At 38.1% G+C, this 16778-nt stretch overlaps 1 protein-coding gene across 1 annotated transcript in view; it reads right to left on the reverse strand.

Moving 5' to 3' along the window:
• LOC126184037 (histone-lysine N-methyltransferase trithorax) overlaps nucleotides 1–16778 on the reverse strand; it is a 219481-nt gene that overhangs the window by 133354 nt on the left and 69349 nt on the right. The window contains exon 6 of the mRNA XM_049926395.1: nucleotides 15503–15590. Within this exon, the coding sequence (XP_049782352.1) occupies nucleotides 15503–15590 (88 nt within the window). The remainder of the gene's footprint in view (nucleotides 1–15502; nucleotides 15591–16778) is intronic.

The raw sequence follows: 16778 nt of genomic DNA on the forward strand, positions 1-16778 counted from the left end.
GTAGCGCTACACAGCCAAAACATCCGCGTCATTTAAAAAAAAGTGGAAGACGAGCTTTTTTTTCTCCGCCCCGAGTTTCGACCACTGCACTTTCATACATTATCCAACAAAGTAAATACAAATTCCGTATTGTTCATCTTCGAATGTAGCAGAATTTCGATGTACTACGAAAATCCGACATGCAAGACTGTTTGGGATGTTTGTCAATATGGCCAACTCTACTTTCTGAATTTTTTCCTACCTGTGAGAAGAGATGGTTGCTAATAGGAACCTGATGAAATGTGAATCACATGCAGTATTCTCTTCACCATAAGAATAATACGAATATCAACATTTTGTCATGTATTCTTTCGTGTTTGCTGCTATCTCATTTAAATCCTGCCTGCCTAATAAACTACGAAACTAGAGTGAGACAACAGCAAACACGGAAGAATATGCGTATCGTGTCATGTTTATATTCGTATTATTCTTATGCCTAATAGTGATACTGTCAGAAATGAAGCATGGCAACTGACTAGATTTTTAATTCCAAGATGACTAATTTCTGTGCAGAATTTGATGCACTAAAGAAGCGGCCACAACGATTTTCATACGGAGAAACATGTTCACGTAACTCTCGTTCAGAACATGTTCTATCATACGCAGTCTATTATTTGGTTCTTGTTGATCATTATCAAAGAAAGCAACAGTGTAAGTAACAACAAATAGCAGTCTCTTGCCATTGTTTCGCTAATGAGACGATTACTCTCTCTCTTTTTTTTTTTAATTGTAAGCGGCGGTAGCGCGCACAAAAGCAAGCCATGCCGCGAGCGGCGACTGGCCGTAAACACACACTATCAGAATGCGACGAACAATGCGTGACACAGTACAGTAATGCATTTTCAGCTTAGAGTGACGCAAACACCTATAACAAAGAAAACAGCACTTATCAGATCAAAGCAAAATAAGCAATCGATTCAAACCAGACGAAGCATGTGAAAAAGGAAGAGTACCCGTATAAATACGGACGGAGCGCCTGACGCGTAGCAATGGCTACCTGGTAAAGCTTAACTGCTAAGCTTACGACTCGAACCAAACTACTGTAGCTGTATCGTCATTCATTCGACCTAAATTGTGTCTCATATTACAATGGACCAACTTTGTTTCGATTTGGAGGTGCGGCCTAAAACTTTACTCTCCCCTTGAATTTCGAGTCTCAAATTTCCGGTGCGGCTTAGATTCGGGAATTTTTTTTTTTCCTTTATTTCAAGTCTCATTTTTCAGGTGCGGCTTAGATTCGGGAATTTTTTTTTTCCTTTATTTCAAGTCTCATTTTTCAGGTGCGGCTTAGATTCGAGTGCGGCTTAGATTCGAGTGCGGCTTAGATTCGAGTAAATACGGTATTCTAAATGAGGGACCCATTTTCAAAACTTCATATTATTCAAGCACAAATCCAAATTGAACACTCTTTATACCAATGAAAAGAGCATGTTGCAAAGTTTTTTTTCCATAATGTTTGATATTAATTTAATAAATTTAATAATTTATTAAGATTAGATGGGTAGATCACATAACTAATGAGGAAGTATTGAATAGGATTGGGGAGAAGAGAAGTTTGTGGCACAACTTGACTAGAAGAAGGGATCGGTTGGTAGGACATGTTCTGAGGCATCAAGGGTCTAGAGATGGGGGATCCGCTCCTGAACTGATACATAGAGTTGAATCTATCAAAGGAGTGAACAATCAGTGAATCAGAAAAAAAGAATGGTAGCTCCAAATGTTTCCCACGGCAGAGAGAGAGAGAGAGAGAGAGAGAGAGAGAGAGAGAGAGAGCATATCAGCGGCGCCTCTGCTGGTCAGAGCACAGTGCACGCCACACAACACAGCCAGCGCCGGCCTCTGCCCTGCTTCTACCTTGGCTGCCTGCATTGTGCAGTGCCCCATTGGATTTTGTGTTTCACATATGCCGTGCTGTCTCTGTGCGTCGTCTGCCGCGTGCAGTGTCTGGCGCAGCTTAACTTAGCATTGCACTCTGTCAGCGATCGTTTCAGTCGCACGTCCTGCCCTCTGGGCAGTTTATGCGAGCAACAGGACAGAGAGCCTCCTAGCGGAGAACATAGGAACTACTTGCAACAACCTGCTCGCAAGGGAACGGACGATTTGTCTCGGAGCGGGTGAGTGGTGGCCGTTCACCGCTCCCCCCACCCTCCGAACTTGCCCGCTCAACGCTCACCGCACCGTTCTCGACTCTAAGCAGAGCGTTGAGCAAAGCAACTCAGGTGTCACTCTGGTCTCTGCCGTCTTAGCTCACGCAGTAATACAGCTCGCAGCTCGACCTGCTCGACTCAGTGCTTCTGCATCGGAGTTCGTCTCTACTGGATATTGTTCTTCGTAGTAATACCGCTATGTATATTACATTATTATGTTATGTATACATCATTTGTTTTTATTTTATTTTTATTTGTTTAAACTGATCAGATTAGGTTCCTGACGACTCCTCTTACTATAGGATTTTTATTATGGACACTCGAATTTACGCTTTAATTACAAGCGAACCAATAAACGTATCGCAAAATGTGATACACCAATATTTTCTTTGTTTTATTCTGCGTAAGGCTATATGCAGCACTTTCGTCTTACAGTCAAATTTATATATTTTTTTTTTCTTATTCTGGTACGGATTTTGCGATTTTAGGCGTCTTCGGAAGGAAACGTTCACTTTAAAAATATATGGCATGCGATGTATTTGTATGAGGTTAATGAAATTTTAAAACATTGTAGCCAAATATATTGTTAATGTAAATCTCAAGTTACAACATTTTCCAATCACCCAAAAAACCACGATAGTGCAAAATAAATCAATAATCAAAAACTTTGTCATATCGTGCAAATTTCAATAAACAATACAAAATTCTTACTCATTATCTGTGTTACTTCAAAATAGGATCAAATAAGATCAAAATACAGGTATAGTACTGGAATAAACCAAGTTTAAAGGGCAATGTGCCTTCCATTTATTTTCTATTGTAAATGAGTGGTGAGTCATGAAAAAGAGCTAATTCATTTCAGGGAGTGAACAGTTCTGATCCGATCTCTGAAAAGAACAGTTTTGCCCATCTCTACAAGGGTCACCAGTTTAGTATTGGAGGGCAGTGTTGAGTGTAAAAATCGTAGAGGGAGACCAAGAGATGAATACACTAAGCAGGTTCAGAAGGATGTAGGTTGCAGTAGGTACTGGGAGATGAAGAAGCTTGCACAGGATAGAGTAGCATGGAGAGCTGCATCAAACCAGTCTCAGGACTGAAGACCACAACAACAACAACAACAAATTTAATAATTTGTAATAACTGCAGAAAATCTTGTGCCTTTGGAAGCCCACTTTTGTCAACTTCTTACAGGTTCTTGTGCAAATCTTAAAATGCTTATGCAAGCTTAATCACAAATTTACACCAGTCACTGTTCATCACGTCAATATCAATTTTGATTTACAGAAATTGTATCTACTGGGCAGTACTGAGAGAATATAAAATGCCAACCAATATCTTCCAATATTAGACTATGAGGCATACAACAGCTGAGGATGTTTCCAACACAAAGAGCTTGGAGATGAACTCAGAACGCTTTAACATGCATCAATTGGGTGGCTCCGATTTGGAACTTTTAAATTTGATGATTTTTCTTTGTCTACCCACCACATTTAGTTCTACTCCATGTAAAAAATGAGCTATGTGAAATTTTGGCTCACTACAGTAAGGGAAACCTTCAAAATCAGGCAATTCATAAAAATAAAACCATAAACTTCGCAAAATATTTCTTATGCATGATAGATTCACTCATTACTCAATGTAGGCAGTTCATATGCTTCAGTCTCCTTAAGTGAACATGTTCACATTGCAGACCACATTGATTGGGTAACACGACAGGTCAGTAATCTCAATACAGGGAGGGAGGGAGGGAGGGAAGGTAAGAGGGAGAGAAGTCTTTCTCTTTTACAACACAACCCGGGCCACTCAAATAGTATCACTTTGAGAGAAGACAGCAGCTGTATTGAGGAAATGTCTTCATTTTCAGTTTATTTGCTTAGACAGTATATGCCAGTAACTGAGACTAGAAACCCTAAAAACAGGCGTGGCCATGTGCGCGCATTCTGTTTGTGATGAAATGCGTGAGGACGACTAGCTGGTTGGAGCCCAGTAGCCACACGAGTTTTGCTGTGTTGTCAATAGATGGCGGCACCATTTGAGCCTTAGTGACTGGCGCAACACTGAGTATGAGAATTACGAAGACTGCAGGTCAGGTAACCTCAGGCTCTGACCACATGGCAGGGAAAACCGGGTCACTGGAGTGAAACATGGAGTGGTAACCACCATGGTTGGAATGAGTATCAAGAATAAATACAAATTACGACTAAATCCAATATAATCTGAATTCAACTAGTGACAGAGAAGCCAGTAACATGGTTACAAAGACAAAATTAAGATGAGTGTGTGGGTAAAAACATGCTGTCAATACAAAGTGTAGTTTTAAGTTATTTCATGTTGAATGTTTTATGTGCAAAGTGAACTTCAAAAACTAATATCCTGACAAAACCTTAAGCGATTTTCACAAACGAAGTGTTCACTAATAGGTCTCATTGAGCACAATCTGACTATCATAGTAGGTTTGTCATAAACATTACCTATTTTAAACTAATGGCATGATTGAGCATTCCTCACGTAATGACATGAACTTTTACATAAATAATGAATGAAACACTAATAATAGCGGTAGCGTCGTGAATAACACACAGCTGATCTGTATAATTGTACTTAATTTTAATTATTTATATTTATTAGTAACAGGACAATGCAAAATAGTGTTTTCCTAGACAAAATCATTACTTATGAATGATGTATTTAAGTTACAGCAAAACTAAGTACAGCACGAGAAAGCTGAGGAAATTTACGTGCAAATTAACACACAATACATGTATATCACATTAAATTTATAGTTTTTGAGTGTGTTGCAGAAGTCTGAGGCATAAGTGCTTGACTCTCATCAAGGTGAGGGTTGAAATAGCAGCAGCCCTCTTGATGCACGTCTCTTTGATTTGCATTCCTCTGACAGTTGGTTTTGAGATCTGGAGAAGGGAGTATGTATGAGTGGCATTATTTCACCTCTCAAGTGTGTTGAAGGTATATCGTGTTGAGCTGCGGGCGTGAGGTCGTTAGTGAATACCCTGAAGTATTTTTAATTAGGGGACTTCATGTCAGGTTAACTAGTCTGAATTCTTAAAATCTTTACTACTGTTATTTCTGTGAGTGATTTGCACTCAGGATTATAGCTAGTCTAACACTGTAGAACTTTTGATTTTAAACTTACGCTAAAGGAATTTTGATTATTTCTCATAATTTATCGGCAGTTTACGTGACTGTGAAACACTGTCCTCTTTAGTTTAAGACTTGTACAGGTATTAATTGATTCAATGTTAAATCATTATTAACTTGGTATTAGTGGCACAAGCATATTGAAATAAATTCAGTTTTCTTAAAATTTAAAACTGTAAATTCCTGCCTGCATTTATTTGAACTTTGTGACTTGACTTTTTAAGGAATGTGACAATATGCAGTGGTTGGTCTCTACACTGTAGCACAGCCAACACTTAAAAATCCAATCACATGTGGAGGTCCTATGAACAGTGACTTCCTAATTTACAATTAACTGTTTGTGCTGGTACATGTGGGGATTCACGAGCTAGAAGTTTATTCAATAATATTGTGTGGAGTCGACAAGATTGTCACATGTCAGCGTCTCCATTTTTATCATCTCACATGACACATGTGAGTCTCATACGAGAACATCTCCATTTATAATCCGATACATGACATGATCGAAGAAACTTTATTTACTCGGGTGTTATTCCCACACAATAACTGGAAGCAAACTGCCATCTGTCCAACAAAAGTTAAAGGTTTTCCCTTACAATATGATGTTGAATAAATTAACTGAGGATCAAAGTGCCACACTATCTGTGTATGGGATGTGATAATTTATCGGGGTAAATCACAAATTACAAAACATGAGCTGAGAAACTGTGTAGAAAAATCAGAAATTTCGTGTCAACAATGGAGGCAACTACAAAAACTTGATGGAAGATCACTGAATGCTGATAAGCAAAGACAAACACATGTTGTTCAAAACTTTATGACATTTTTCACACAGCACATGCTAACGTGTTTAATACCATAATTACGGAAGAAGATAAAAAGTTCTTGGTCAACCAACAGTTATTGCTTACCAGCTACCTGTGAATGAGAGAGAAGAGTATCTGAGCAAGCAGAGCAGCTGGGAGAACAAAGTGAATATGAATTTCAACAATTTGGTAAGTAATTTATTTATGAACTTTTAACATAAATGTTATACATAAACAAATTTGATAATAAAAGGAAAACTCACTAATCATTTACCACTGTTACTTTTTCTTGTACTTCCCTCATTTAACTGGCTATCATTGAGATCTTCCTATCATTTTTACACAAACCAACTAGCTGAACTGGTGACAGCAAGTTCCTGCAGTGTTAAATCAAAGTTACTAGATTTTGATCAACCTCCAGGAACATGCAATGATAAAACTCTCTCAAAAATGCCATCACCACAATTAAAAGAAGTGTGTTTTTCAGTGTTCCAGAAGTATCTCTCATGCACGGTGGATGCTGAAAGTCATTTACTGCTTGAAAATATTTGTATTTCATGGTGAATTTGAATTTATCACCACAGGAAGAGACATATTTTGTGATCTTTGTTATTTTGATTGACAGAGTGTATGCTGAAGTGTGGTTCGCTGCCCCTTCTGCGGCCAAAGCACCATTATGGATTTCAGCATTCTTTCAAAACTTCATAAACATCAGGTTGTCGACTGTGAAATCTCTCATGTGGCTTGACATAAAGAGAAAAAACATTTATAGTACCTTCCTCCTTGAACCTGTTGATTGTAAACTTGTATTTTTTATCGTAATTTATATTCCAATTCAAATTGGAAAGTGGTCAATGCACTGAATCTTGAGGCAGAACCATCACACAAAAATCTAGAAAGTTGTGAAGTAAAAATTGATCAAATCACAGAAGACATCAATAACAGGACTGAACAGTTTGATTTGTGTAAAACACAACCACTTTTTACCAGACTCGACTTTAGTGTCGAGTCTAACAGACCCTTTGCAGAGACGTGAAAATGAAGATATCATTTATGCTCTAGAACTGAACTGCTCACCTACAAAACATTGTAACTAGCAAAAAGCTAATTTTACAGAAAAACAACTGTCTTGCATTTTCCTATTTGGACTTTCTTGGTGCAGGCAGTGTATATTAGATAAAATACCATTCTGGATTTTTTTAACAGTTATTACACAATTGCTTATGTTTTCCTTGAAAAACTAGCAATATTTTAATTTTCCTGGACAAATAATGTTGTATCTGGAGAGTAACAACATTGTACTGCTCAAATACACTGTTTTTCTGTGTTAATTGTTGTAGAACAGAAACACAGGAAAGTGTAAAATAAGGGAAACAACATTTTAAGCTACCCCCTTGCACTTGGGTGTATGATATATGTACACAACAGGCATCAAAACACACAATGGTTGTTGCAATACAAATAGGAACAAGAAGCAGTAGAAAAATACTGGAAATTTTAGCACTATGTCTGTTACAATTACACTAAACATGCACATTCACCATTCCATTTCTGGTCCTCGATCAAAGGGTTTTTCCACACACATGTACAAATCTACTATTCACTTGGTAGGGATTGATAGAAATTTCGTATTTCAGCTGGGATATACTGCTATGTCAAGTAAGTCTTTCCTCTTCACACTTTCAGTTGGTAAAATAGCTAGATGTACTTAGTTAATTTGAATGAGCCTTTATGCAACTGCTGGTCTAGTGCACTAAACTCCCTCCAAGACTGTCATTTCATCTTCCAAATAAGGCATCAGTTGTCCTTGGCATTGGCAATCACTGGAATCCAGTCACCTGAGGATCCTGTGTTGCTCTCTGCTCTGTAGTGAGGTATTTGTAGTCCGCAGCAGTGGAATATTTACAGAAAATCAAATTTTGGAAAAGGTAAATCATCCACCAGTTGTTATTCTGCCCAATACAAGGGCCAGATTACACTACCACATTGCCGACATCACCACCAGTAAGCAGACTGAATTGTGTGAGAACGTACTTCAGAGTGCATGAAGATATTTCTGCTGAGCTTCTCCTTGAAATGCTTTCAGGCCAAAAACATATGAAAGCATTAGTGAACCCCCCCACTTTTACACTTTTCAAGGGACTTAAAAATAAAAGTGGAAAACATGGGAAATAATGTTTCAAGCCGTACAAGTTACGTAAAAGAAACCCCCTTGCACTTTATGTGTGACTTTTTATTATCTAATGAAGGTTTATTATCTAATAAAAACCACTGATGTAACTGGAACTGATAACTGTTTGGGAAGTAGGAATGTTTCACTCAATTTCATGTGTCATAATCGACGTTTTTGTTAGTCTGTAGCTGCCATTCTTTATTTAAATAATGAAATACTGCACTTGTTACGTATTTTTTCATGCTTAGCATGACACTTTTCAATAATTTTTTCTCACTGTCAAGTCCAAATACATAGATAAATATTTTGTGTGGTGTTTGCATATGTGTTATTCTGCATCTCTTGCACTGCTGTCATATTTCTGAGGTTATCAAGGACTGTGCCTCATCAGCTGTGTAGAAAATCTTTCTCTCTCTCTCTCTCTCTCTCTCACACACACACACACACACACACACACACACACACACACTATCACTCACATTGTTTGTGTAACATCACAAAAAATACATACCTAAATACTGCACTTGACAACGAGAATACATTCTCGAAACACGTTTTGATCAGCATGTATAAAATACGTAACCAGCACTGTCTTTAAAGTAAAAACATTTGAGCAATGCAAAGTCAATGATGGTGTCAACTAGTGCTCCAAGTGGCCATATGCCAAAACACACTAAATACGGTTCAACAAAGGTGTCACAATGATCACAACAATCATGAAACTGTGTCTGAGCAGTAGAGGCAGTTTGAAAATGGCAGTGATTGGTCATGATATTTTCATTCAAACCCAGTTACTCTCATCAGCCACCATACCAAGTAGAGCTTGGCAGTGGCAGGAGATACGGCACAAATTGTTCCAAATTTTACATGCTTACTGGTTCAAATCCGCTGAGTAGAGTGCCCTAGTGTCAAGAAACTTGACCACGTAATATTTGTAAACACTACTGGACGGCCAACATCATGCCAACGTAATTTTTTCTCCACAAACATTTTTTTGTAATGCATAAATTGCGGGAAAATTATAAATATGTTGATGCAAAATTGGGTAATAATTAATGTTGTGGGCATAGGAAATATGACGGGATCAATAAAAAATATCATAAACAGTGGGAAAATGTTAAAGTTTTAGGATTTTCCCCTGACAAATTTTGAGATCTCAAAGGTAAGTTCTACATCTACATCTACATTAATACTCCGCAAGCCACCCAACGGTATGTGGCGGAGGGCACTTTACGTGCCACTGTCATTACCTCCCTTTCCTGTTCCAGTTGCGTATGGTTTGCGGGAAGAACGACTGTCTGAAAGCCTCCGTGCACGCTCTAATCTCTTTAATTTTACATTCGTGATCTCCTCGGGAGGTATAAGTAGGGGGAAGCAATATATTCGATACCTCATCCAGAAACGCACCCTCTCGAAACCTGGCGAGCAAGCTACACCGCGATGCAGAGTGCCTCTCTTGCAGAGTCTGCCACTTGAGTTTGCTAAACATCTCCATAACGCTATAACGCTTACCAAATATCCCTGTGACAAAACGCGCCACTCTTCTTTGGATCTTCTCTATCTCCTCTGTCAATCCGACCTGGTGTGGATCCCACACTGATGAGCAATACTCAAGTATAGGTCGAACGAGTGTTTTGTAAGCCACCTCCTTTGTTGATGGACTACATTTTCTAAGCACTCTCCCAATGAATCTCAACCTGGTACCCGCCTTACCAACAATTAATTTTAAATGATCATTCCACTTCAAATCATTCCGCACGCATACTCCCAGATATTTTACAGAAGTAACTGCTACCAGTGTTTGTTCTGCTATCATATAATCATACAATAAAGGATCCTTCTTTCTATGTATTCACAATACATTACATTTATCTATGTTAAGGGTCAGTTGCCACTCCCTGCACCAAGTGCCTATCCGCTGCATATCTTCCTGCATTTCGCTACAATTTTCTAATGCTGCAACTTCTCTGTATACTACAGCATCATCCACGAAAAGCCGCATGGAACTTCCGACACTATCTACTAGGTCATTTATATATATTGTGAAAAGCAATGGCCCCATAACACTCCCCTGTGGCACGCCAGAGGTTACTTTAATGTCTGTAGACGTCTCTCCATTGATAACAACATGCTGTGTTCTGTTTGCTAAAAACTCTTCAATCCAGCCACACAGCTGGTCTGATATTCCGTAGGCTCTTACTTTGTTTATCAGGCGACAGTGCGGAACTGTATCGAACGCCTTCCGGAAGTCAAGAAAAATAGCATCTACCTGGGAGCCTGTATCTAATATTTTCTGGGTTTCACACGATCGCTGTTTCCGGAATCCATGTTGATTCCTACATAGTAGATTCTGGGTTTCCAAAAATGACATGATACTCGAGCAAAAAACATGTTCTAAAATTCTACAACAGATCGACGTCAGAGATATAGGTCTATAGTTTTGCGCATCTGCTCGATGACCCTTCTTGAAGACTGGGACTACCTGTGCTCTTTTCCAAGATGTAAGTTGCAATCTGTCTTTGCAGCTTTGGTACAAGAAACAATAGTACAAACGAGGAAATACCTAACAAAACTTGCAAGCACATGGCGTTTCCTGATGTGAACAAAAATCTTATAAGTACTAACATCAACATCTTTTGTAATTAAATGTTTTTAGATGGAGAAAGCAAGCCAAATGGTGTATGTGTTTCATTAAGACAACTGATGTTATTTTATTTCAATAAAACAAAACAAATTTTGTGACAAAAATATGAATTTCCTTGGAGTTGCAAGACAGATTTAAAACACCTTCACTGATTTCGGAAATTACTTCAGAAAAAAGTAGGCCCAGTCCTCAAGACTGGTCTGTCAAGATGATTGGTGAGCCACAGACGGTCACATAGAAGACACAGTTATCCTCTCACAACTAAATTTTCTGCCATAGTTTTTGTCAGAAAACAAGACTACACACACATTCACACAATCACTCAGACACAACTCATGCACACATGAGCAGTGTCTAAGGCCGCTGTGTCTACAGTCTCTGAAAACCAGATCAGCCTCTGAGGAACAGATCCAAACAAACTACTACTCATGCCCCTCATCAGCAGTTGCTAGGCTAGTGACAAGAAATGGTGACAGCACTGACTGAAGCTGAGGGGAGAAGCAGTAAAAATGAGGGAGTAGGGAAGCAGTGCACGTACACAGCTGCACCCACCAAGTGACTATGCATGACACCTCATTAAACAAACCATTTCATCTACTGAGGCAAAAAATGAGATTTTTCTAGAGCTTTTCTTTTTTCAAATTTCCCTGATGTGTTTGTAATTCCCTGACTTCCAGAACCTGTGGCAACTCTGTTGTTATAATCAAGTGAATAAAATCTCTGAAAGAGCTGCACCTTATCTCTGCATAAAAACTGACAGTGGCAAATTCTTTCCTAGAAAATAAGGAAATTGCTCAAATGGCTCTGAGCACTATGGGACTCAACATCTTAGGTCATAAGTCCCCTAGAACTTAGAACTACTTAAACCTAACTAACCTAAGGACATCACACACACCCATGCCCGAGGCAGGATTCGAACCTGCGACCGTAGCAGTCCCGCGGTTCCGGACTGCAGCGCCAGAACCGCTAGACCACCGCGGCCGGCAAGGAAATTGCATTCCTAATATTCTGAACATATCTCGCAAAATCATATTTGGGACTACATTCGAATGAAAATCATATGAAAAAATAGTAATTATGTCCAAACCATTACAGTTTATATTAAATGCTATGTTATTGTACTAGAGCCTTTGAAATATGTAACATATAACACAACCTTCGGCTACGCAAATTACAAGAAACGGTGTTTTCATTACAAGTAGTAACTACAATGTTGTTCCTTTTACCCCATCAGGCAGCAATTTTCCAGGTACAAAATCATTTCTCCTCAATATGTAAGGGCATTCACTATCTCTAAGTGTCTTGCATTTTAGCCCTTTCACTCACAAATGGTAGCCTTGTGCTACCATTTATTCAATATGCTAATGAGCTCTGCCTGTTACAACATTTAGTGCATTAGCCATGTTGTGTTCACTTAAATCTATATTTTGAATGTAATTTGTTTATGCGACCAGTTTTAGCAATTCACTACACCATCTTCAGCACCCCCGACCAACATGTAGGAGGAATCCAACAACCTATGCAGTCGAAATAGAGGTCACCATTAAGTAACTGGTATCCGTAAACTTCTGGTTTCACTAACACGATCCCTTCATTCATCAACTGAAGAACAATGAATGAAGGAATGGCATTGCTGAAACCAAAAGTCTATGGATACCAGTCACTTAATGCTGACCCCTATTTTGACTGCAGGGGAAGTTGGATTCCTCCTACACATTGGTCAGGTGACCTGAAGATGGCATAGTGAAATGCCATATAAATAAATTACATTCAAAATATATATCCTGAAAGTGTGTTTAATATTACATTTCTTTTTTTTAATAAAGTATTTTGTGGTCCAACAATTATCTTAAAAATAACTTTAGGAGGGAATAATTTAACCAGCAGATGCAGGGCGTTCAGATACAATGCTATTCGAACTCTAACTCACTACCTACAAAAATGTTGGGTTACGTAAGTCCTCAGGTGAACAAAGTCAAAAATTATCCACCAGAAAGATGCGTCAAGCTCATGGAGGCCTACACTGGAGTTACTTACAAAAAATGAGAAACAGAAGGAGAATGAGCTTCAGGTTGTTATCAGAATATCATCATTAAGTTCCCAGGCCATAAAAAGATACTTCATCAAATACTATGGGTTTATAGAAGAAAATTTGACTTTCTCATCTAATTCAGCTCACAAACATTTTACACGGTAGTGCTACACATTGAACTGTTGAAGTTAACACAACCAATTTAATAACTGAGATTAAAATAATTGGTTTATCAGCTACTTCACAATAATATTTATTGAGAACATCTCATTTTTTTATTCAGTGGAACAAAACTGAGGGATAGCACAAAGAAAATATCAAACCTTAAAAATAAAAGCGATGCTAATGCATCAGTTAGTGTCTCGGGACACCATTCATTCATTCTCTAAATATTAATCTCCTTTTCTTTGTTAGAGGCTGTTGCTTATATATGGGATACACATTACTGCTCTGAGGCAGTCAGACCCTCGGACAGTACTCGCAGAAATATTTACACTGGGGGCGAATTTTTGGTGATAGTTACTGTCTGATAGTTCCCTGTGAGTACTTAAGGAAAGTGTCTAACAGTCTTGCTACAGCAGAGGTTGAAAGAGTTTACACACAGCAGAGTAAGAGTGTCTGTGAGAGCTGTGAGATCACCCTCCATGAGATTTTTCTGTAATAATTCTGTGCGTGAAGGAAGAGGCTGCAATGACAGAACATCGGGCAGCAGCTGCAATTTTAATACTTTCAATAGCAAAGAAAAAACATAAATGACTGTGTTTATGTTGGACAAGAAAGCAGATTAGGCAGCAGGATGATTTTGGAGCAAGCAAGAGTGTCATTGTAAAGCTTCTGATGGAAAATCCACAGCAATATCAAAATTTTATGAGAATACTATTTACAATTGGACACAAAATTCCCAAACTAGAAACTACTATTAGTAAATTCATTAATGTTAAAAACAGTCTGCTTGTAACACTAATATTTCTAGCATCTGCAATTAAAGTAATATCATCTTGATATCCAGCCAAGTTCAAAAGCCAAATAGGGTGGCTATCTGATAAATGAAGTGCTTCCAGACATACGTTTACGTGAATGTTTCTACTTGTACTGACTCAAGGAATCACTTTTAAATTCCTTAAGGTGTGTTTTTCAACAGCCAATATAACCAATAGATGCCACATCATATCAAATTAAAAATACAAGCTGCATTACTTGAAGTAAAATAGCAATTTTTCAAGTTCCAAAATGATTACTTTCAAATATGACTTCACTTGTTTCTCGATGTTAATTAGTATATGTTATAAAACTACTTTGGCAGATTCCTCAAACTGTAGATTTCTGGTAAATTTCTATGTGAAGGTGTTAAAAACTAACCATTTCAGCCAAAAAACTTGCTTCTTATCTCAGTCCCCATCCGGAGTCCATTTTTTGGCAGCCCTCTTCATTACTTTTTTAGCGACACATTGCCGACATTCACCCACGAAGCAAATCCATCGCAACAGTAGTCTCAACTGTTCCGACAACGCCAGCATGCGTTTATAAAAAGGATTGTTGCAGTGTTGATGTGGTGAGGTAGGTAGAGCATTAGTCATTTGTTCATATTTTCATATTAACGTGCATTAAAGTTTCTTCAGGAACAATTTCTTCTTCTTTTTTTTTTTAAGTCTGCATAATATGTCCATGATGATTTTTTATTATTTGCTGCGCAGCACTGTTTAAGTCTACAACTTTCAAAATAGCCTAACTGCTTGTGCTGTTTGTTTAGGAAGTAAAACTGGCGATTTCTTTGTTTCGCGTATTATGGCTCAAAATACGCAGTTTCATGGGTACTTCTATTTAATGTGTGCACGAATATGGCAAAATAGCATTATGTGGTAGTGCTCAAACTGCGAAATACGGCACAAATCTGGGACACAAAATGGCCGCTCAACACACTGAGTACTCTCAGCCCTCCCAACAATGCTGGTATAGTTTTTCTTGTGCAAGAGCTACAGTGAGCAACTCTCTAGAGATGGAGGCTGCCGTCTACACAAGAGGTCTAAACTTGCAGGGCACGACTATCTGAGATCTTGCTTCACACTCCAACATGCCAATGAGCTACTAATGGCACTGTTTACACGACATATATTAATTGCAAACACTCACAGAATGAAAACCTCATGTGGGTACCTAGCTTTAGCATCTGGACCTCAATGAGAAATTCTTTTGTGTCTGAAACTGATGAACCAATGAAAGGTGATGATCATGAAAAGTCAATTAAAAATTTCAAATGCAACGGTTTGATGCATTAATTCACTATCAAAGTCATCGTTAGAGTATTCAAATACCTGTTTCAAGTTTGTAAATGATTTTAATGGAATTTCAAGAGAAGTTCAACATTAGAGGCACTTGTGTGCACATTGCTCAAACCTATAACAGAGTAGACTTAATAATGCTACATCACCGATTCCCTTTGATGAGAGGCAATGGACAAAATCCTAGTCACTTTCAAAGCTAAATAAATGTTTATTTACTTACTTCTGTATTTCGTTTGACTTTCTTCCATCATCTTCAGTTGCAGGTAGCTCAGGATGATGTGGTGGAACGCCCAATCCTTTAGCTGCATCTGAAAGAAGTGACTCAGTAAAATCAAAGAAAACCAAATGCTCTACACAAAGTAAAGCAGTAGAGTCATAAATCATTATTTCCTGCCTAACGAATGGGTGTAAACAAACAGCAGGCATATCTATACAGTGCTTCTTTTCACACATTAATGAAAATCTATGCCTTATATATGGACTTCCCAATGCCTAATCTGTGGACTACCAATACAATTTATAGAATGATCACTGTCATGTAACATCATTGTACAGGGGCCTGAAATGTAAGTGTTGCCAGCTATATCTAATTCTGTAATGGTACACCCTCAACCAATTGTAAAATGTTAACTGATGGAAAAATGTAAGTACATCTCTGAATACAAGGAATCCACTGATCTTGCAACTTTCAATATTAACCATGGTACAAGGCCTGGAAATCCCATTCGCAATGAATATACATAATGAAAAGTACATGACATGTTAACATATTTCACACATTTTCCTTACTTGTGTGCTATGCAATAATATGTGACAGTAAATCCTTATTTAGGCAAAAAATTATTGTTACACAAAGAAAAGCAATTAGAGTTACATAAGAAATGCCGACACACATATTTTGTAGGTACTTGTTTTCGCAAATCCAACATATTGAAACCTACCCTGAAATTTTTCACACAAGACGAATACACCGAACAAAATGCACTGTCAAAATTTCAGTTGTTAAAGTGCACTGCAAGTATATTTAAAACTGATAAAGTTACTCATTTTTGTCACACGAAGAACTGTTTATAACAGCAATTTCTACATCCTATCCTGGCTAGCACGCATGTCAGCAGACAAGCAGACGAAGCCATGACAAAAGAACATAATACTGCACAGCAAATTTTAGACGCTTAAGGCAATGTAGCCAATGGATGTACTAGATACGTTCACTACATTTTAACCATAAAAATCCAACGGACGTATGTCATATGTTCACTTCCTACTTATTTATTAGTGATTTAAATGTGTGTTTTATGTTTGTAAGTGTTGTGACTAATTGTTTGGCTTGTCGTAAGTGCATTGTAGATGGCTAGTGTGCGCCAGTCTCTCGTGAATGGTACCCGCATTATGTGAACTATGCGTGCACTTAGAATATTGTTGAGCTTGTTTTGTTCTATGTCCGCTGATGTGTTGTGGTATTGTGTGCATCCTTCCCGTGTGTAAAAACACAC

Source organism: Schistocerca cancellata, chromosome 4 (genome assembly GCF_023864275.1).
Source record: "Schistocerca cancellata isolate TAMUIC-IGC-003103 chromosome 4, iqSchCanc2.1, whole genome shotgun sequence".
In the NCBI taxonomy this organism is placed as follows: domain Eukaryota; kingdom Metazoa; phylum Arthropoda; class Insecta; order Orthoptera; family Acrididae; genus Schistocerca; species Schistocerca cancellata.